Source organism: Bacillus rossius, chromosome 2 (genome assembly GCF_032445375.1).
Source record: "Bacillus rossius redtenbacheri isolate Brsri chromosome 2, Brsri_v3, whole genome shotgun sequence".
Lineage (NCBI taxonomy): Eukaryota > Metazoa > Arthropoda > Insecta > Phasmatodea > Bacillidae > Bacillus > Bacillus rossius.
In genome coordinates this window covers 27,091,490-27,115,021 of record NC_086331.1, presented here as the reverse complement: position 1 = coordinate 27,115,021, position 23,532 = coordinate 27,091,490, and the positions used below count along the sequence as shown (strand labels likewise).

The 23,532-nt window shown below is 34.1% G+C and overlaps 1 protein-coding gene across 5 annotated transcripts in view; it reads left to right on the top strand.

The window, feature by feature from the left end:
- Window positions 1-23,532, top strand: part of LOC134529189 (arginine-glutamic acid dipeptide repeats protein-like) — a 197,176-nt gene that overhangs the window by 10,814 nt on the left and 162,830 nt on the right. For 3 of the 5 annotated variants that reach the window (XM_063363028.1, XM_063363030.1, XM_063363031.1), the window contains exons 2-4: window positions 10,462-10,583; window positions 13,995-14,079; window positions 21,978-22,229. In XM_063363028.1, coding sequence (XP_063219098.1) covers window positions 14,035-14,079; window positions 21,978-22,229 — 297 coding nt within the window. In that variant the 5' untranslated portion in view covers window positions 10,462-10,583; window positions 13,995-14,034. The remainder of the gene's footprint in view (window positions 1-10,461; window positions 10,584-13,994; window positions 14,080-21,977; window positions 22,230-23,532) is intronic. The other 2 variants (XM_063363029.1, XM_063363027.1) reach the window with 1 other exon arrangement.

Sequence of the window (23,532 nt, the reverse complement as noted above, 5' to 3'; positions counted from 1 at the left end):
GGTCCAGCTAAAGGGTTTCAGTGGCCACAGGAATCTGGAAAGAAGAAGGATGAATGTCCGGTGCCACTACAAAATGTTTTGTTAGCAGTAAGCAATCCTACTCCACTTGGACAATCAGCAAGACTCCACACTTTCGACAAAGCTGAGTTGATGAAGATCCAGCAGATCTACTGTCTTTAATCAGCCAAATAATATTTTAGGAAGTTTGTCAATATATGTTACATATAGTTGAGGAAGGGTAAGCAGTCTACATATAATTAATTATAGGTACATATTGTTGGTTTCAATTTTACTTTGAAATTTTGGTTTTCATGCAAGTTAAAGAGTATGCATATGTATTATATGTGTGTATATGTATTGTGCATATTATGTTAATGTGATAATGTATACACAGACTCTCCTTTTGTAATTCCCAAGGTTTCCCCAATTTACAAATTACATCTCACTTTTGGAAACTAACAAAACATTTGTTAATTGAGTGTGCAGACCTTAGAAAATGTAAGAAAATTACATTTTCAAAAAATTCTAGAAATGTTTACAGGCAAAAACACACTATCCAACAAAGTGCATGCTATTACTAAAGGTGAGGACTACAAAGTTACAAATTTTCAGATTTTTAAAATATGGGATTTTTGAGTAATTTTCAATCAAAAATGGCACTTTTGTCAAATTTTGAAAATTTTAAAGTTAAATTTTAATAATTCCATGCATCATAGAATTAAAAACAATTTTTCCTGTAAAACTACTGTAATAGGTCCACATATTACCAGAATTACTTTTTATGAAAATTGATTATTCCACATAAAATTTTTTTTTTGAAAATTCAAAAAAATTCAAATTTTTTGCCAAATTCTTTAGTTTCCCCCCCTTAAAGATATTGTCGTTGGGCTCATTGGAACTATTCCACTCTGTAGTTCACTATAATAGGTACAAAATAAAAAAAATCAACAAAATCAGTATAATAGTTTTGAAATGCCGCTCATTTAAAAAACACCCCTTTTTCCACCTTTTTTGATTTCGAACCAACTTCAAAAGGCTATAACATGGGGAAAAAATTTTTTGGGACAAAATCCTTTTGGCATACTTCTTGTCTGCACTGGTTGTAACTGCTGTAATTTTTTAAAGCAAATCCGAGATGGTGACCTGACACGCTCCTGCCTGAATTGAAATGGAATGGCTCTCAGTCCTCTTCCCTCTTCCTTCATCTATCTATAAATAGCCTGCCAAGTTCGGGGGGGGGGGGGGATAAACAGTCATAGCTGCCACTGCATGACACTAACCATTCCTGCCTTTGAAATTGGAATATTCTGCTGATAACATTTTTCTTTAGCCTTGCTGGTGTGGCTCTAAAGATGTTTATCTGTATGGCTTGGGGGGGGGGGGGTTTACAGTTAGCTTGGCAAAGAGGGTGGGAGGGAAGAGCAGAACAGTTGTGCAGTGTAATATCACAAGTGTGTTCACAACAGGAACAGGTTAGCTTTTTTTTAAGACTAACAGGTAATTTGTATATACAAATTATGAAGAGACAACAACAATTTCTCACTGACAAGGAAGCACTGGAGTTGATCCTCACAAGGAGCGACAGTGAAGAAGAAATGTTTTCATCTAGTGATTCAGATGATGGGCATGCTTCACACCACAGGAAGAAATGTCCCCAGCCATCTTCGTCGGCTGGGACTACTCGCAGTCCTTCAAGAATAAGATTTGTTGAAGAGTCATCAGACTCTGAGAGTGATAGCAGTGATAACGAAGATAATGAAAACCCTACCAAGAAAAGAATAGAAGACACATTAGAATGGTCTTCTAATAAATTGTCTCCTACAAACCATCCCTTCAATGATGCACATTCAGGATGTAATGTAAATGTAAATAATCAAAGTCCTATAATAGACTTTTTTCTATTGTTCTTTGATGTTTCATTGATGACTTTCGTAGCCGAACAATGTAACAGGTATTATATTTATGCTGTTGAAAATGTTCCACTAATTTTGCAGTCCCATTCTCGTATCAAGCAATGGAAGGGGACAAATTTCGAAGAATTATTTTGCTTCCTGGCAGTTTGTTTGCTGATGACACGTGTGAAAAAACTAAAACTAAGTGAATATTGGTCAAAAGATGCTCTTTTGCGAACACCAGTGTTTGGAGACATCATGTCAAGAGACAGATTTTTACTTTTACTGCGAATGCTTCATTTCTGTGACAACAGTGTGGATAATGTTGGAGATAGACTTTTCAAAATTCGAGGTATTATAGACAGAATTCGAAATGCTTTTCGATATTAATTTTGCCATTCTGTAAATTGTGTATTGACGAGAGCTTGCTCCTTTTCAAAGGACGTTTGATGTTCAAACAATACATACCATCAAAGAGAAGCAGGTTTGGTATCAAAACATTTGTTTTATGCGATTGTCAGACAGGATACGTTCTTGACTTTGTAGTGTACACTGGTGCAAAAAGTGACATTGACGATTTAGGTTTGGGAAAGTCTGGAGACATTGTGGCCACTTTGTTGAAACCTTATCTGAAAAGGTCATACTGTATTCCTGGACAACTGGTATTCAATTCCCAGCCTTTTCCATTGGCTCCATACACGTTCAACAAATGCCTGTGGTATAGTACGAAAAAATCGCAAAAATATGCCAAAAATCGACAACAAGTTGGATAAAGGAGAAATTTCCTTCAGGTCATCAAGTGAGTTATTGGCTATGAAGTGGCATGACAAGCGTGAAGTATGGATGCTGAGCACTTGCCATAGTGCAGACATGGCAGAAAGTGAAAAGACAGACAAAAAAAGTGGACATAAAATATTGAAACCTACATGTGTTCTGGACTATAATAGGAGTATGGTATTTGTAAATCAAACTGACATGGTAATTAGCTCCATTGAATCAGTGAGAAAAACTGTGAAATGGTATAAAAAACTTTTTTTCCATGTATTAGATTTGGCAGTTCTGAATGCCCATGATCTTCACTCAACTGTTACCGGGACAAAACTACCTCTTGCTACATTCCATCTAATGCTTATCAGAGAACTTTTGGAAAAAGTTATAAAACAAAGAAAAACGTCTGGAGGGGGTGGGAGGAGATCAAATGAAGACACTCCCCTGCGCCTATCACAGAGACATTTTCCTACTGCCATTGAAGCAACTGGTGTGAAAAAGTTTCCTATCCGAAAATGTGTTGTGTGTACTAAACACAAAATTCGCAGAGAAACAAGATATTCATGCAGAGACTGTGATGTCGCACTGTGTGTGGTCCCATGCTTCAAGGATTATCACACCAAAAAGAATTTCTGAAGTTTTTATAGGAAAATCTGTAAAAATGATACAGTGTTCCCACAAAACAAGTGTGTGTTTTTAATAATATTCAAAAACCAGATGTGCAATACAAGTGTTGATTCAATACAAAAAATGACTAGTTTACTATATAATAGATACATCATCAATGTGATAAAACAATTAGCGAAATCAATGTGAACATTTCTAACCTGAAATGAGGGTTTATTTCGCATTTTTGCAATAATGTGGTAATCAAATTATGTAGTATTATACAATTTTTATACCAATATAGAGTGTCTAAGAAATATTGGAATAATTAATCCAGTATAATATATCATTAATAATGTCAGGTTCATAATTCATGTTGAGGTGTGAAAATAATAAAATTAGTAGAATATCTGTATATCGAAATATCAAAAAAAATTGTTATGCAATAAATTTTAATAATTAAAAAGTGTGTTATGAAAAATAAGTAAGAATATATTTGTTAAAGTGGTCTATAACACTTGCAACAACATCAGAAAAAAAAAGTATTCAGCACAGGTGATGAATATCTATTAATACAGGTAGTAGCAATATACATATTGTAATAATGTTGAACATACAGCAGTGAAAGGGTTAAACACAAGCTATTTATTATATTATTTTTTTATTTTTATCAAGCTATCCTTAGACTTTTAATTTCATTATGTTGATGCACATTTCACGCCTTTAATACTTTTCCATGCATAAAATGTATTAAGCTTTTATTTTGTTTATTTAACTAGCTAATTCACTATTATAAAATATTTTTTAATCCACTTTGTAACTTCCAATCTCATATGCAAATCAGTAAAACCTGGTTTATTCTAAAAAAAAATTTTTTTAACATATTATAATGTTGGTCTAGCATTAATTTGTGAATGAGCTGCTACTACATCACAATTCAGTAATATGTGAGAGGGAATGATGTGTTTCCATACATTTGAGTCACCCAGTGATCCTTCACTTTTATCTCTAGCTGTGCTGGCTCTCTCCTGCTGGCTAAGCAGAAAACATATGATAACTGTGCTGATAAGTAAACTGCTGCCTTCTTGCCCAATACTAGCTAGTCTCTCACTGGCTTCTAATGTGAATAGGTTGTATGTCCAGAAGTTATGAGTTTCAGAGTCTTAACGGAGTATTTCACAGTTTTCTATTTGCTGCATACAGTAGTTTAAAATAATGAACAAGTGCTCAGTTGACCTGCATCTCCAAGAAGACTGCTCACCTCACACAGAGTGTAAACAAAAATGTTTTATGTGCTTTTCTGAATTTGGTGAAAGAGAACAGGAACTTTTAAGGTTAAGAACTAATTGTCACAATATTGAAAACATATGTTACCAACATAGGTGTACATTTCTTACAACATTTGAAGATCGCCACAGAATTTGTTGTGACCCATTTAAAAAACACCAAAAAAGAATGTTAGAAATGGTCTCAAGGGTGTTTCAGTTTCATTTTCAAAAAAAATATCAGACCACGGTGAAACTTTTAGGTACCAGGCACCAAACTTTGTATAACATGTAGAAAATTAGTAGTGTCCTGCGACTAGCAACAGTGATAACAGTGTTTCAGACAGTGACTATGAACCAGATACCCCTTCTCAGGTCCTGGAAAATCTGAATGAAAGTTGTAAATTAATTGGTTCTTCTCCAGTAAAAGTTACTAAAAGGTAGCAAGAGGAAAGAAGTGCATACTTGTAAAGTAAGGCTCAGTGTTTATCAGCTAGTTTTACAGAAATAGCAAGTAAAGCTTTTCCCATTGAAGACTCTGTAAACTCTGCCAGTGATTCAAGCATACAGTGTAGTGATTACAGTTGCCTCATGGATAGATTAAGAGAAAAATTTAAAAGAAGTGAAATTATTGAAAAACTTCAAATACTGACACTTGTCCCGCAATCTTGGAGTATTCAACAAACTGTTCATTTTTTTGACACAACTGAATATATGGTAAAAAAGGCTAGAAATTTTCTAGAGAATTACGGAGTTTTAGGTAGTATAGACAGAAGGAAAGGTCATAGTCTAAGTGGAAAGTTAGTAAAGAAGGTGAAAGATCTCTACTATGACGATGAGATAAGTAGAGTTTCTTCCAACACAAAAGACTGCGTGTCTGTACCAAGTGAACACTGAAAAAGAGAATTGAAAACAGAAAGGCTAATTTTGCATAATTTAAAAGATGTTTATTTGTCTTTTAAAGAACAAAACCCTAATGATAAAATAGGTTTTACTAAGTTTTGTGAATTGCGTCCAAAAGATTGTGTAACTGTAAGCAGTCGTATTCATTCAGTGTGCGTGTGTACCTATCACCAAAATGTGAAATTAATGATGCAGAGTATTTATTTAAACATACAATATCAAGAGCTCCTGCATAAATTGGTATGTGACCTTCATTCAGAAGAATGCATGCTTCACACATGTCCTAATTGTCCAAATGTGTCAGTACTTTGTGAGTACCTTATGCAATTAGAAATTTTTGAAACAAAATACATTATTGTTTTCAAACAATGGATTGACACTGACCGTGAATCGCTTAAAACACTGACAAAGTCTGCTGATGATTTTGTTGATCTGCTAATAGATAAATTGGTGGTTTTGACTAAACATCATTTCACAGCCAAGTCGCAAAGTCGGTACCTAAAGCAAATAAAAATTAAATTAGATAGAAACTCTTGCCTCATTATAGCTGACTTTGCAGAAAATTACACCTGTATTTTGCAAAATGCTGCACAAGGTTTCCATTGGCAAAACATTCAAGTTACCTTACATCCATTTGTTATTTATTATACTGATAGTGATGATGTCTTGAAGTCAAAATCATTCTGCTTCATAAGTGACTGCCTTAAGCATGACACCACAGCATTTTTCACTTTCCAAAAGTCATTATTACAGCACTTACGAAGAGAACTACCATATTTGAGTCATGTATTTTACTTCAGTGATGGTAGTGCTGCACATTACAAAAACTATAAAAATTTTATTAACTTGTGTTTCCATCAAGAAGACCATGGTCTATATGCTGAGTGGAGCTTCTTTACCAACAGCCATGGCAAAAATGCATGTGATGGAGTGGGTGGTACAATCAAACGACTAGCTATAAGAGCCAGTCTTCAGAGAACTTTTGACAGACAAATTTTAAACTCTGAGGATTTATTCAAATTTACTAAAGAAAATATAAAAGGAATTGAAGTTTTTTACACATCTGTGGTTGAAATAGAGTATAAAGAGAAATTTATTATCGAACGATATGCAAATACAACATCCATTACAGGCACTAGAGAAAATCATTACTCCAAACGTCCATAGGCAGAGATGCACCTGTGCTTCCGTACCATGTGCGTCTCTGCCTGATGACGGGAGCAGATAGCAGTTCCCGAAACGTCGCTTGTTTCTGTTTTAGAAAACTGTTGTGTTTGTTTCGTCTTCTCGTTTGGTCGTGTTTTTGTCTCATTTTGACTGTTGTGCTGAATTTTTTTGGGTTCAATATTTTGTGCTGTCATCATTTGTGGGTTTTTTTTTCGTTTCTCTTTTGTTTATTATTTTTTGGAAAACTATTGTGTTTGTTTCGTCTTTTCGTTTTGCTGTGTTTCTGTCTCGTTTCAACTGTTGTGCTGAATTTTTTGGGTTCGGTATTTTTGTGCTGTCATCATTTGTGGGGGTTTTTTCGTTCTGTTAGTCCATTTTTCTTTGTTTGTTGACCATATTCCTGTTGTAGAGTATTGTGTGGCGTTATTTTGTCATTTGTGTTTTTTTTGTAGTTTTCTTCTACAGACATACATGTGCTAAGCAATGGCGTACGTCCAAAAGCTTACATCAAGTCAATATAACGTGTATTGACAAATGGCATCGGGCAGTACAACAAAACAAAAAAAACTATACATAGCCAGTTACATAGCTGGTTACTTTTCCAGATGGGTGCAAGACAAGCTTATTCCAAATCTGGCTGCTAATTCGTTGGTTGTAATGGATAATGCCCCTTATCATTCCGTTCAGTTAAATAAGCCACCAACAGCCGGTACAAGAAAACAAGATATCATCCAATGGTTACAGAACAACAACATTCCGCATGACAATGATATGACAAAATGTGAACTCCTCCAGCTCGTTCGTGGTCGACGTCCACCTCCCAGGTTTCGCATAGATGAGATGTTAGAAGAACATGGGCATGAAGTAATAGATTACCACCATACCACTGTGAGCTTAATGCTATTGAGAATGTATGGAACATTGTGAAATCACGTGTTGCTGAAAAAAATGTCGCTGAATCATCACGTACCATTGAAAACATCACAACAGAAGCAATCAATAGCGTCACCAAAGAAGACTGGCAAAATGCTATTTTACATGTAAAATACAAAAGCAGAGTACTGGACAGGTGACTGTCTAATGGAGCACAAAATTGAGAAAATTGTTGTTAACTTTGGCGAGTCCAGCTCAGACAGTGAATGGGACTTTTCGGACAACAGCAGCATATATTCCAATGGTAACATATCAGGAATTGAAGAACTAAATGGCTGAGTGGGAGTTTGTTACGTGCACTATGCACGAAACTGTGTTGAAATGTTTCTTGCATTTTTTTCATTAATTAATCACACAAACAATATTTTCTTTGATTATAGGCAAATGTATACCGACATATATGTTAAATATGGTGCTGAGTGAAATAATTATTATAACACAAACGGTACGATGTGATGCTGTGACACACTTTGGTACACACTGTGACATCTTCGTTGACACTGTGTTTCGCTGTTTCATACGACTGTACCTTCACCTTATCACAACATTTCTTACTGCACGATTGCGCTTCATGGTCATCGTTTCATCCAGGTAATCATGCTTACATGTTGCGTACACTTATGAACGCATGTGTATACTCCTTGCTTCCACAGCTAACGGTATTCCCCTACTGCCAACCCCTCCTCATTCGCCACCCCTCTCTCACTGCGACACTAGCGCTCCCGTCACTCCCCTCCTTGGGACCACAGTTGGCTTGGGCGTGTAGTAGTTAAAAGCCCCCATAATACCGTGCTTGTCCCATAAGAATTTAGTGGAAGTAATGATGTCAGCGCCACTATGTTGGTGATGTCATCAATATACTTATGGTAACATATAAACTACTAATAGTACTTATAGTTTATTATCATTGGTCAACTTTCATGATAGCATACATTTCCCCTAATTTCTTCTCACCCAATAAAAGTCATATGTAAAGCATAGTATCATGTTGTGAACTTCACCCTATTTTTTGTGGTAGATGAGTGTGCCACTCACACTTATTGTATATCTAAGGATCTTGAAGTTCGGTACCTTTCTTCTTAGTTTATTTTTACAATTTCTGAATAGCCTTGAAACTTGTTTTCAGGGAAAAAAAAAATTTTTGTCAATATGTATGACATTTTAATAAAGATTTGATGAAAGTAAAAATACTTATATCCCATTTACATCATCCTATAATAGTAGTGAACGTTCCAAATCAGTTTCATCTCTTTAGAGTAAGCCTTTGATTACGTACACAAAATAAAAATGGTCAGAATCTGAAATTTTAATTTGTTTTTGTTGCTTTAATATTTTTTATTGAAAGTACACTCAAAGTCAAGTTATTAGTTGTTGTTTAAAGCACCAATTTACCCCCAATTTTTAACATGAATCAAAATAGCTCCAAAAAACGCACTTGGTTAGTTGGAGGTAAATTGTTTTTTGTTTTAACTTTTTTTAAAATTTCAAAACTATGTTAGTTTGATACATAAGTGGATTCTCCTTCTGTAAACGTTTTTAATAGGAATAATTTCAACAGTTTAAGCATGCAATTTTTACATTATTCATCTCAGGTTAGGTTAAAAGTCTGGTAAGCAAATTTAATAATATCCTGAGAAATATTCAGTTTTGTAGCCTTGTACGGAACAGTAATCAATTAGCAAAACCTCTTTGTAGTCATTATAGGGGAAAAAATAAATTTAAATGGTGTACTTAGTAGGTTGTTCCTAAGTGAAACTTGGTTTTGTCATAACAAGTAAAATCTTTATGCCTAAATGCTAGCTAACAATTGGAACTTAACACTGTATGGAATTGGATAAAATTGACCATGGATATAAAGAGAAATATTTGTTTCTAAATAATTTGATTGTGTGGGGTACTAGATAAATAAATGCGGTAGCAAATTTGATTACTTTTTTAAAAATATTTTATCTATGTTATTATGTATAGCTCTCACCATATAATTGAATGTTTTAAGCCTTGTTACTTATGTCATTGACAGTTTGTATATTGCAGAGCACTTGCAATGAACATTCTGCAGATATTGTGTCCCCACACTTGCTTTACACTGTTAGTGATGAAAAAACTGGTCTTCCACAAGGTTGTCGATCAAATATAAGCAAGAATAACAATTTAGATACTCTTCACTTTCCATCAGTCTTCACTAATAGTTTTTCGCACATTTCACAAACAGGGTGTCATAACACAGTTCATCTGGAAGTGTAAAAATATTTTCTTTGGCCAATATATGATAATATTGCAACACAACAACACGTGTTGAGACAACTGCCTTGTGTACCAGTTACCGTTGTCCCAGCTTTAGGCCAACAGGAACTGCAGCGGAGCCCATGAATGCAAGGTTCAATGGTTCGCTGTACTTGACATGTAGCATGGAGATATAAGAAAGAATGGGCTGACTGGTTATTCATATTAAAGAAATGTCTTAAAGTGTAGGTTAGACAAAAAAATAATAATAATTACATAACATAAAACAACATTTTGTAAAATGAGCATTATCTGTTCCATTACATATTGTTTCCTCCTGTAATATGTTCAGTCACATCCAAACGAAGCAAGAAGTTAATTCAGAATAAGTGAAGAACAAAGTTTGTGATGGTGGAAACAAGTAACTTAGTTTTGTTATAAGGGGAAAAAAGATGTGCGTTACGGAAGTTTCATGTTAACTTGATATACATTCAGCAGGCACGTATCATTAATATGGCATTTGTCACAGTTCTTTAGGTACTTTACTGAGTTATAGCTTGATAGAATTTTATCGAAATGGGTATTAGGCTTACCCATGTGGTTTTTTCCATATTAGGGTTACCTACCTAAACAGTTTTGAAATAAAGGAGTTGTTTCAGGAATTTCAATTTTTATATTTTAATCTAGTTTTTTATTTGTTTCAGAAATATCACGCAAACCATGCATAATGAAAATGATATTTTAGAATGGATGGTATGGAAGGCGTAGCAATAGCAATTGAAAATCTTGCATCAGTGACAAATTGTACCAACTTCTTCTAAATTTGGTAAATATCTATTGATCCCATAATTTATTATACGTGTTTATTTATATCTACCTCAATAAATGGTGCTGCCATTTAATAAGTGCAAAAAATTATTTAAAAATGGTGCAATGACTGTGTAAATAGAGGACAAATGATGTCTAATTTAAGCATGAAGAACTAAAAGCTGTAGTCATTTTTGAGTAGAAAGCATAATGCGGGATTTAAAAGAATATTGTGTGCAGAACAATGCTAGAATGCCCAAATTTGTAAATAGGCATGCCTTTGAATACCTACTAGACCCCTGCGTTTTATATTTTCCCACTGGTTTACTGTTATTTAATCATGCATTATAGGTCTGAGCCCGAGCTTGATTTACCACATACCTGCAAAAAAGGATGAAGTAGCCTCTTGTCAGTCACCACGTACCAGTGGACTAACATACATTTTTCTGACTCTCCACTGTTGAAATTTATGACTCTATGCAGGAGTGGATCCAGTAATGTCTTGAGGGAGGGGCTGCATTGTTAATGAAAGGAAAACAATGCCATATTTTTTAACGGGAGTGACTGTCAACTGTTTGCACGCTTAGATAAAGTATACATCATAAGTGTTTACCAAACAATATTTTATATTTTTTATTAAAATTTTTCACTCTGTAATCAGTTTTATATTCACTTGTGGGCAAAATTTTTGTTTTCTAAAGCAGCAAGGTATTATGTTTTGATGTTTAACGATTTTTGTTTACAAACAGTTCAAACTCCAGTGACAAAATTCAGACTCGGATAATGCATACATACTTCCTTCTGTAGATAAATAATTTTAATACTCCTAGGTATTTATGCCAACAGCACTTGTAAAATCTTTCCATCGTAGTGTTGTTATATAAGTAAATGTATGCTGAATAAGATTTTATGTGTAATATCAATTTCATCTTTACAAATGTTAACAAGAGTACATACAGTTATTTTCTCTTCAATTTAGCAGTAGACATTATCTAATAATTAGGGACATGCAATTATCATATTTGCGATGATGCAAATTTTTATGTGAATTTCAGCAATTTTTGGGAGAAAATGCAAATTTGTCACTTTTTTTTTAAAATAAAATACTGAAAATTCACTATAAAACTATCAGAATACTGCAAATTGGACTTTTAAATAAAATCTTATATTGATTTAAATTATAATTTGCGTCCGAAAATTGCAAGAAAAGATGCAAAATGTCTATGGTTTTAATCCGTCCATAAAATTTGTTGTTTAAAAAACACTGCAATATCACCAAAGATAGTATGTTTCATTACAGAAATACATAAATGCAAGCAGCCAGATGCTGAAAGCTAAACAATTGATAGTTCATTCAATATTTTGGGTTCTGTATGCGTTATTTTGTTGATGATCAGCAACCATTTGACTAAGAGGTGCTTATTCTTTATCTGTGGTTCTATGGATACTTTATTCTCATTTTATGTTTGTTGTTTGAGTACGTAAGATTTTTGTTACATTTATAAATAATTGCAATTAAAGTACATATTGTACCTGGCATATATAAAAGTAAGCAACTTGCACTACTATTACTATGTACTAACTGCTGGTGTTCATTATGCCTGTAATCATGACTCCCTTAAAAAAAGTGAGACCTCAGGCAAAATGAATGGTTAAGGAATTATTAAAAAAATGGGGGGGGGGGGGAAGTTTAGGAAAAACAAGTAATTTACTAATAAGAGCTTTTTTAATACTTTAAGGTGGTTATGATCTTGCACTACTATTACTATGTACTAACTGCTGGTGTTCATTATGCCTGTAACCATGACTCCCTTTAAAAAAGTGAGACCTCAGGCAAGATGAATGGTTAAGGAATTATTAAAAAAATGGGGGGGGGGGGGAAGTTTAGGAAAAACAAGTAAAGTAATTTTACTAATCAGAGCTTTTTTAATACTTTAAGGTGGTTATGATCTTGCCACTTGAGATAAGATATTTGTATTTTGGCACCAGTAAGTTTTTTGATGTTGTTCTACCCTAAAGCAAAGGCTGCCCATGTTTGCCTGCACACATCTTAATTGTGTGTTGGTTCCCTGAAATATGATGAATAGAGGTATTACTTATATATAAGCCTCTGGTAACAAGATAAATAATTTATTACTTAAATTACATTCTAAAAGCTTTAAAAATAATTTCAGTATTTTGATTCTTCTTACACAGTTACATTCATCATGTAACAAAAACTCCAAAACATCAAAATTTTGCATTCTTCAGCAAAATGTACAGTTTTGCCATTTTTGTTGTATTATAGTGGGCCTATATGTAGATATACTTTTTCTGAGCATTATATTACTTTGTACTGCTGCTTTTTACCAATAAGCTTTGTGCTGTATAAATTACATTTTTCTATAGGTATTTTTAAGAGAAACAATACTATACGTAAACCAACTAAAACAACATAGCTTAAAGACTATATAACCACAGTTCCTGTCTCTATAGTTCATGCAAGCATTAAATATTATACTGACATTTGCAACTTATATTAAATCACAGTTTATTTTAAAACATGAAGCAGACTATTTATTCAAGGTTCTGAATAACATTTTACATTAAAAATTTTTTTAAAATTAATATCACCAGTCAAATTGATGCCTGTAATTTATACTCAGTATAAACTTATCAAATACATTATCAATTTGTTAAAAATGTCATGATGATTTGCTTATGCTTTCACCCCGTACTCACGTTAGCCATCAAGTTTTGTTGTAGCATAGGAAGCGCCATCTGTTTTATTGGGATGCACTCGAGAATGGCACTTACTAAAGAGATACCATGTTGTACTAAATTATTTTCTTGTCCAGAGAAACATAAGGCAAAGGAGACATAAAAACAATATCTGCATACATCTCGTGCTACTTGTATAAGATTCATTGTTTAGTAGCTTATTGCTTATTTTGATGTATTTAGTTTTCTAACGTGTTCCTATTAAAATAGATGTTCTGAGTTGGAGGAGCCCTTTGGATTAGCCACTGATTTTATGGATGTAAAGCAATGCTGTGCATTTTTTTTAAAATTCACAGTACACTGAAGGAAAGTTGAGTGAGCCACACTGAAAGACACTTTCACATCGTTTATTTAATCTGTGCTTCTGGAGTGCCATAGAAACCTAATTGCCAAGAGAAACATCATCCTTGTTTTACAAATGTCAAATGTAAAGAACTGGGAGTTGATCCCAGATGGTAAGAGGCTGCATTACTAATGTAACAACCATTGGGGGCCCCTGGTCTGAGTTACAATAAAACCATTAGAGACTCCTTAGTTCTAAAAAAAAAGTGATGTGTATGTGGGCACATTTGGAAGATGTTTGGTGATCAGTAAAGTTATTTCAACTATCTTTTGTCATAGTTATATAATTACAGGAGATTAACAATAAAACTAACACTGTAATTTTCAGGTTCATTGTGAAGAATACCTTTCTCTTCATTTATGCTGCCATGGTTTCAACTCAAGGTGAAATAAGAGTGGGACCGTTACACCAGGTAATACTGCTAATATTTAAGAAGCTTATGTGAAAATATAATCTTAAATTATTGTTGTTTTAAGTGGAATGTAACAGCATGAAATTTCATATCATCCAGGGCAGTTTGATACAGATATTCAAGGTTTGTGATTTGGGCTTTGATTTTATAGTTTTAAATTTTAAAATAATTTAAGGAAATAATAGGTTGATAGAAAAATGTATTCATCAACAAAAAAATCTTCAAAAGCAAAATATACCCACTTAAAAAAACAACTGTTTGGTTTTGGTTTCAGTTGTTATTGAATGGTGTCATGGAACTTGTTTGAATATGTGTTGTATAAGCTACAGCATAGCCAACAACTTTGATCTTTTGGACAGATAACTTAATACATCCTTGAATTAGTTTTATTAGTTTTGTTAACAATGTGTCTTTATCATTTTAGCAGTTTGTTAACACAGAGTAAAACAATATGTGCAGACTGTTATCACCAGCACTTCAAAGGTCATTAATTCATTACAAACTAGCCAGTTGCCAGAATGCGCTCATATTATCTTTATCTCACATACTACCTAACAAAGCAAATAAAAGGCAAATGAGAAAAAGGCTTACTCAAAGTTTAAGTGGTAATTGTGAAGGGCGGTCTAAAACATAATTTTGAAGAAGCTAAAGAAATATTTTAAAACATCAATTACATTAAGTGCAGCCCATGTACACAAGAACCAGAACGGTTCAGACCAAATCTTAGAGCTCTCAACATATGTTGCCTTGTAGGGTGCTACTAGAAGAAGACCTAACCGAGCCGATGGCTCCAGTAAATTCAAAATCATACGCTGTGTGAATGCATAGAGGGGTAGGGATTTGAGGAAAGGAAAGGAGGGGAATAGATACGTGAACATGAGGAAGGGGAAATGAATTGTCTTGACCAGGTAGTGACGTCACAATGCGGCGAGAAATTCAAAATATGTCCACTGACCTTCCCTCACTGCCAGGTTATACCTAAATTAAATAATTACCCTAAAATACATCTAATAATCATTTTAAATCTGTAACACTTTTTCAGGATTGTATGTGTTATTGGTTTGTTACATACATAAGTTGTAAATGTTTATGATAAAAAATATTATTTATGAAGTATATTTTTTTCATATAAACCTACTTTGCTTTACAGCTAAACAGTGTCAATGCCATAAAAATTATAAGTGTTCAAAGTACGACAGCTGTTCTGCAAGTGTAATTTATTATTTTCATTTTTAGAAATTGAAACACTTGCCTTCTCACATTGGTCAATTTATTATTGGTTTACAATTCTAAGTGAACATGTTTCTTTTTTGTGTGCTGGGTGTGGAAGGCAACACTTATGCATTAAAATTAGAATGTAACCATTATATAATAAATGCTGCTTTGTAAGGTGGATCATCATGTAAAGTAAAAGAATAAAAAAAAAAAAATTGGACTACAAACTATAGCATTTTGTCTGTAAGGTTTTAAAATCCAGACTTAGCTTTGATATCTAGAATTTAAGGGGAAAGTTAAATATTAAAGAAATTAAAGTCAGTTCTCAGGTTTGTCTCCAAATTTTTTAAAACGCTAATTTTCTTAGTTATGTAGATCAAACATTTAATCACATAAGTCAGACAGATTTCTAGAACTTTATAGCGATAATAAATAGTAACTGAACATTCAAAATGAAAGTATTTCCTTATTCAAATATCTAATGAATGTAAAAACTGGCCATCTTGCATGATTTAATAATAATTTAACATGTTAATACCAATAAATTTGGAGCAGATAGATAATATTTGATAAAAAATATTAGGTAAAGTTCTTAATTTTACATTTTCTGAAATAAACCTAGGTCAACTTCTGTTGTCAGAGTTTTTCGGCATCTGTTTTAAGAAATAAAACTTGTAAGTTATGAAGCGGTGTTCCAAAAGTATATCATGTTCACACTTGGAGGAAAAATTACTAGAAATAAATTCCTGTGTTATGACTTACATGCAGGGCCGCAACTAGAGTCTCTGGCACCCGGGGCATGAATGGATTCATGCCCCCCCCCCCCCCCCTCTTTTTTTTGCACATACACGCACGCCCTCCCACGGAACTATGGTGCTATTTAAGCTTTTTCCATACCTACATGTAACAGTTTCTGTGCTACTGTAACTTCCATTCAAAAACTTTTTACCAGTTACCAGTTGTAGTAGGAATTACAATGCAAGTGATTTCGGCACCCCCACAGCTTTGCGCCCGGGGCGTATGCCCCGCTTGCCCCCCCCCCCCCCCCCCCAGTTGCGGCCCTGCTTACATGCCCTGTGCCGGCTGCAGGGTTGGTGGGTGCTGGCTGAAGGACAAAGGCTAGTAGGTGTTGCCACGAAACACCAGGAAACTATGGTTGAAAAGAAACCCAGCAGTTTGGTGAGTATAGTAGCAAGTCCATCCTTGTGGGAGGTACTTGAACCCACTAAGCAAAAAAAAAGGGGGTGCAGAGACCAACAAGAGACAAAAATATATAAACACAGGAGATGAAAGTAAAACTAAATATTGATGGATGAAAATAGGATGGGTGGCTTACACTTACTGCTATGGTGGGGAGAAGTATCTATGACATGGAGAGCTTGATGTGGAAAACCCATTAAGGTGAAGATCAAACAAAATAAAACACTACAGCAATACATTGTCAACAAAGTTGTAAGATAAAAAATAATTCCCCACTAATACATGCTCTGATAAAGTGCACTCTTAGTTCAAACTGTGGAAACGAACGATGAGGTTATTCAGTTACGCATGCTCACCACTATGAGACTTTAAGGAGGATTGGAAGACAAACATTGTTAAAGTCCCCCTGCAGGAGTTGGAAGAAAGTTTTGGTTGGGGGGGGGGGGAAGAGGGTCTAGGCCTGAAGATGGTGCGCATAGTGCAGAATAGAGGCATAGGGGTCTGAATTTAGTTGCCTAAAGGGGCCGGGAGATGACTTAAGGGGTGCAAAAGCAGGCATAGGATAAGGCCAAGTAGTTTCCACTTTGGCCGACAGAGGTTGTGCGAGGGTTGTCCGGCGTACTGCATTGCAAGCCCAGGGCATCTTAAAGGAAAGAAGTGGGCGAGGGGCTAAGGTGCCATGTAGGCGTGCTAAGTGTGGGCCCAGTGGGGGGTTAGATAGAGAGCAGGCAGTGCATTCAGAACATAGGAGTAGGGGAGAGGGTAGGCAAAATGCACACTTTGTGAGAGCTGTGCTTACATACGCACATCGTTATCAGCCCTGCTATCGACCATGGGAAGTGAGCTTTCAACAGTTGGCAAGACAACACGGGGCCATCACGGAACACAACACACCTATCAAACAGAACATGCCTGGAGCTCAGAACACCGGAGCTGAGCTACGAGCCTGCACTCGTGAAACCTGGCACCCGATTGTGCCCGCCCAGTAAACGATAAGTGGTGTAGTTTATCAGTCTCTGCTGCTAAAGCAGCGTCTGGACCATGACCGCATAGGACTAATTGGGCCAAGTGCCTACCGAAAAATTGAAGTCAAAAAATTATCTAGGAAAATTACATGAAGACAGAAAAAGTAAAAGGAATGTTGGAAACACTTAGTTGAGAGCATTAAATAAAAGAAAAATTGTTTTCCCAAAAATTTTATAATTATCAGCACAAAATTTGTAGTCTCTAAATGTCTCTAAAGCATAGGCCAACATCACATTCTGTGCACATCCAGCTAGAATCTCGTTTTGTTTAGGCTTCTTTGGTGGTGTGCGTGTTTGCTAACGTGGCACTGTCGAGCTTTTTGTTTTGATGATTTTGATAGAACTGGGCTTGGGAAATTACAAGCTGATAGCCATAATGGGTCTAGTTTAGGCACTGCAGAATGTTGTTCTACTATGATAAGAGTTCATGGTTTTGATTAATCCTGCAACAGTTTCTTGATGAGGTTAGTTTAAAATGCCAATAATAAGCACTTTTTGAGTTTTCTCGTGAGAAATAAATGAAGGAATTCAGCTCACACAAATCAGCAACATGAAAAAATATCTTCTTATACCATTTCACACTTTTTCAACAGCTGTCATTGAAAATGACTTGCATACCTGCCTTGTCAACGAAACTTATACAGTTGTACTAATCAATACATGCAGGCTTGTATTGATACTATCCAGTAAAGTGGTCTAATTTTGATGTCTTCAGTTCATGTTTGTGCATTGTAGACAACATACGTCTCATTTGTTGTACCATTTTTAAGCAAGGATTGCAGTTTTTTTTTGCACTGCAAACTCACATCTCGAAACCTGTTTTTTCAACTGTGGCATGTGTTTCCTTTTCTTTCTTACAGTTTAACAAGTGCCAGTATTGTTTGCGTGAAGAAATTAAAAAAGAATCGGACTTGTACATCAGTGGTCTGTGACCTTTATCAAGGACTGAATGCAAAATATATTTTACAACTGAGCCAGACATACCAAAGTGACAATTAATGTTAATATTTTTCTCTTTTCTTACTTTCATTGATACACACATCTTAGTGTCTCAATTATAGCACTTATTTTACAAAACTATCTTTTTTAAGGCTGAATTGTAGCACCCAGCACACCAAAAAGAAACATGTTCACTTAGAATCACATGAAAACAAAATGTAACAAAATGTAAAATTGGCTACATTCAAGATTTAATTGTATGTACAAGCAAAGAGAAAAGAGCAAATATTTTTGTGAACATTGGAGTAAAAATCATGGGGTCTCTAAGCCTATTTTTGGATATGTGTGCCATTAACATTACATTAGTTGGTGAAGTATCTATATCTGCTCCTGTAATTGGATACCACTTTTTTTTTTTTTTAGCTTATATTTATCTTCCATTGGCATGTTTGTAAAATTATATGTATGATTTATTTTGTCCCACATGAAATGTGTTTTACAAGATCTGAATGCAGAAAGTACTTGCTGGAAAATATATAATTCTGTAGGATGTGAGAGAATGTCAATATTTTTTTTAATAACTGACTGTAAAGAATCAAAATCAAAAACTTTCTGTAAAAATTTCCGCCATGAATGCGAGTTGGAACTGCTATTTTTTGTTGTGTCACTAGGTCTGGCTACAGTTCCATAGAGTGTACTGTTATTTTTGAGAAACTTCAGCTTCATCTTCATTACTAGAAAAACTGCTCACATTACTGTCTGACTGACAGTTACTTATTATTTCAGAAACTTCCCATTTTCTTTGTAAAGCCATTGTGAAATAAAGTCAGTCAATAAATTATGTGACCTTAAAAATATGCATAATTGAATAAAAACAGTCTATGATTAAATGACCACTGTACAATTTTTCTTTCGTAAAATATGCACTGTGCATGAGCTAATGACATTTGATGACGTAGTTCCAGAAACCTTCAGATAGAAGCACTAGTACGGCATAGCATGTCGATGTACAAAGAGACAAATTATATCAAATGTTCTTCCTATAAATAGGTATCATAAGAGGTAGGAATAAATTTTTGAAGAACAAAAGCACAATAAACACATTCTAAATATCAATATAAATGTTAAAAACAGTTTTCCTGAACATAATACACCATGCTCAATAGATACTAAGATTGGTATATTATCGCTAGTCAAATTTGTAAAGTGTACATTTACGTACTCACTATAGAACAATTGGAATACACGTACTTGTACGTTTTTACTGCTCAAAGGATCAATTTATTTGTTAAATATATTTTTACTTAATTTTTTTTTAATTTTCTTGTACATTTGAAAAACTACAAGTAATTTAAAGTTATCAATTTTTTAAAAAAAATTCAGAATTAAACTCTAAAGTATCAATGTTAATTTTTGTTTTGTTTTGTTTTGGATTGTATTTCAGGTTTTTTTAATCACTACACTATATAATCTTTTTTAACAAATATTATTTCTGTTTTTTGTGCCAGAGAACTAATTTTGGACTTTATACATTATTTATCTTGTTTATGTGGTTGAAGTTCTTTACAGAAATGGAAGTTACAAATGATGCAAAAACAGTTGAAACAATAATAACATTGCAGAAAAAATATTAATTAAAATATGGAGTGAATTTTACATGAACTAATGAAGTAAATGGTCCCACGATCGTAACTTGCGTTGATACTGAAAATAGGTACTTCATGAACTGATAAGCAGTGTATTTAATTGTAAAAAGTTAGGACTCTAGAACATAGGTGAGAATGATGCATGACACAAATTATGGCTGTTTCACTACTGCTTGCACTCTGGGAAGTCAATATGATTTAGGGACAAGCAGGAAAATATTTTTTTCTCAAAGGCCCTGCATGTCACGTGCAGTATAGATGTAGACCTTTCCAATTTTCTAAGACCACAAAACTGAGCAAGTTGCCGCTATTGTAAAACATTGGACTCATATTTAGGTGGACCTGGGTTTGAATCTTAGTCCAGTCCAGCCATCCTGATTTTGATTTTCCATAGTTTCCTCTAAATCTCTACAGGAAAATGGTGGGATGGTTCTTTACAGTAGGCCATGGTTGATCCTTTCTTAATTTCTGAGACTCATATAGTGTTTGTCACTCTAATTATATTGCTGGCGAGAAAAAAAAAAAACCTTAGATAATGAAACTTGAACACTTGTATTTAAAGATATTCTTTAGTGCAGAGAGTATGATTTGATTCTTGCTTTGCAATCTATTTTTTTTTTAAATACTTTGAAACTTAAAACTTACTGTTGATATATAATTTCAGAGACCATTATTCCATTTGCAATCAATATACAGGCATAATTATTAGTAGTGAAAATAACATTAAAGCAATTATAGAATTGATCGGTAGAGTTTGAATGTTCTTTTAGCTGCAAAAACAATTGTAAAAACTACATTTGAATTTATTTGGCCAGGGACTTCCTGGCCCCTGGAGTATGCCTAAGGGACAAGAAACTTTGATCTCACTTTCTCCTCTTTTCATGTCTAGTATCTAGAGACAATATTTTATGGTTTTATCCTTATTCAAATATTGTTTTTTAAATTGGAGATTTGAGTGTTGTTATTTTTATAAATTCTGTTTATTCATAAAGTTAAGTGCATTATTCAACTTATATGGCACGAAAATGTTTCTTAATACTTACCTCACAAAAATAGTGTAATTTTGAGTGTAAAATAATTTATAATAGGCATGTCTAAGACAGGAACAATATATAGTTTATAATTTGACAAGTATTTGTGTGTTTGAAAAATGTACAGCTATTAATGTAAAAAAAAAATAAAAGATTTAAGATAAAAAAGTCTCAGAAACATTTTCCTATCAATCTAGTCCATACGTTTAGGTAACGTCTTCTAGCTAAATAAATTACATTCATTGTATTTAACATACTAAAAGATTAAACTTTTGTTATTTTAATGTTAGTTACTTTTCAATGCTATATTTGTTTTAAATTCCTTTGAGGTGTTGTATGGTTCCTTTTACGTGCTTTGTGGTTGTATCACAACTGACCATAAAATATGGTCCCTACTCATATCATAAAACATGTTGGCTGAGCTGAGTTGTTTCCAATAATACATGATGATTTTTGTTGGTTTTTGTGCAAATATTTTCTCTGGAGGTATAAATGTACTGCCTAGTGATTGATAAAATCTTTGTTTAGCCATATTTCAGACCTGAAACTGTGTAACAAATGTGGAGAAAGAAAGTGTTGTTGCATGTTGTTAAGTTTCATGAATTTCGATAAAATTTTGCCTGGCATTGATATGTGGGTTGACGGGAAGTTCCATAAAAATCCAAGAAATTAATTTTTTTCCAGTTGCAATGTTACACTCTTAAACCTATTTGGTACATATGTTATGAATTTAACTGGTACTTAATTTTAAATAATTTTATTTGATCTATATATGGTATGTTATTGTAATGGATTGGTTTTAATTAACGTGTGCAGTAGTGCAACCAGGCTTGTATTTACAGGTACGACTGCCAGAGGTACGACTGCCACCGTTTCGTGATTCAGGAGATAATCTCTCTCTAAGTTTGGAAGCAGACGATGAAGAAGAAGATCTGCGTTGGACACCATGCATGATAGCGGATGAAGATCTTTTAGTGTATCTTAGTGCTGCTCGTTCCATGGCAGCATTTGCCGGGATGTGCGACGGAGGCTCTCCTGAAGACGGCTGCATGGCAGCAAGTAGGGATGATACCACCATTAATGCTCTGGATGTGGTAAGGACAAGTTTCCTGTGTTTCCTTGTGATTATCATAATGCTTTTTATAGTGACCAGCCTGAATTTATCCCTATACTATGGATAGCCAGTCTGAGAACATTCAGATACTAATCTTATAGATTAGTAGTTATTTGTTTACCTAAACCATCAACTTTGTGTAAAAACTATTATATCTCATTAAATTTTGATTTAAAATTTGAACCATTCCCCATAACAGATAGTTATTATTATCATCCTACTTATTTATTATATATATATTTATTTATTTATTTATTTATTTATTTATTTATTAGGGATGGGTCGGTACCGGTTCTCGGTTCTCGGTTCCTACGGCTCTCAGCATTTTAACCGGCACCGAGAACCGCAGCTAAAATGTTAGTGCCGGTACCGGTACCGGCAGTATAGCAAAACCCTTTACGAAAATAGTCCTTCACTACAACTTAACTGCAGCATGAAATGGCTCAACTCACGTCCAATTCAAATATGAATTATTTTTTTAGACTTCTGTGGAATAATATTAATCTCTTACTATAAAATAAATTACACGTGAAAATATTTAATATTCTCGTCACATCTGAAAACAAAGTACGTTTTACAATCAAAACATAACAGTTGAAGGTGTCATAGATGTAGTTCTTAGATGTGTGCAACTCTATGACGTGCCTCAGCAGAGATGTGAGGATAGAAGACGCCATGTTTGTTTCAATTTGTTTTTAAAATAGGCAGTTAATTGAGCCGTTGACACATAAGTATGGGTGACTGGTGTATAAAGAACAATTAAAAGTGCAAATTCCACAGAATATTTGTTTCATAGAATTAATGATTGATTAAAAATGTTCCGTAATAATTTTCGGCATTCTAAAATTTTATGCTTTTTGTGCAGTGCTTTGGAGTGTAAGTTCACTCCATCTGCAGCCATTTAGCGGAATGGCTAGTAACTTTCTCTTTTAGGCGAACGGGATTGCTTTGAAAGTGGCACGTCTTTGTTTTTAGTGTTAATAGCGTTGACGAAGATCTCACGGACACATGATAAAAATATTGTTTTTGAATTTTTTTTTTTTTGTAAAGTGGTGTATGGATTTGTAGATGTATTTTACTATTGACTGGTCAAACAAAATGGTTGTTGACACTTGTAAAGTATAATTATTCTGGAAAAATAGAGCAAATTGTGTAATAAATAGCATCAGAAGTGTGGCAGTGATTTACTGTTGACTTTGCAAACAAACTGAATTCAATGCAGGCAATAATTTAGATGTACAATTTATTATTTTATTTCTTTGAAAGTTCAAAATCATTGTATT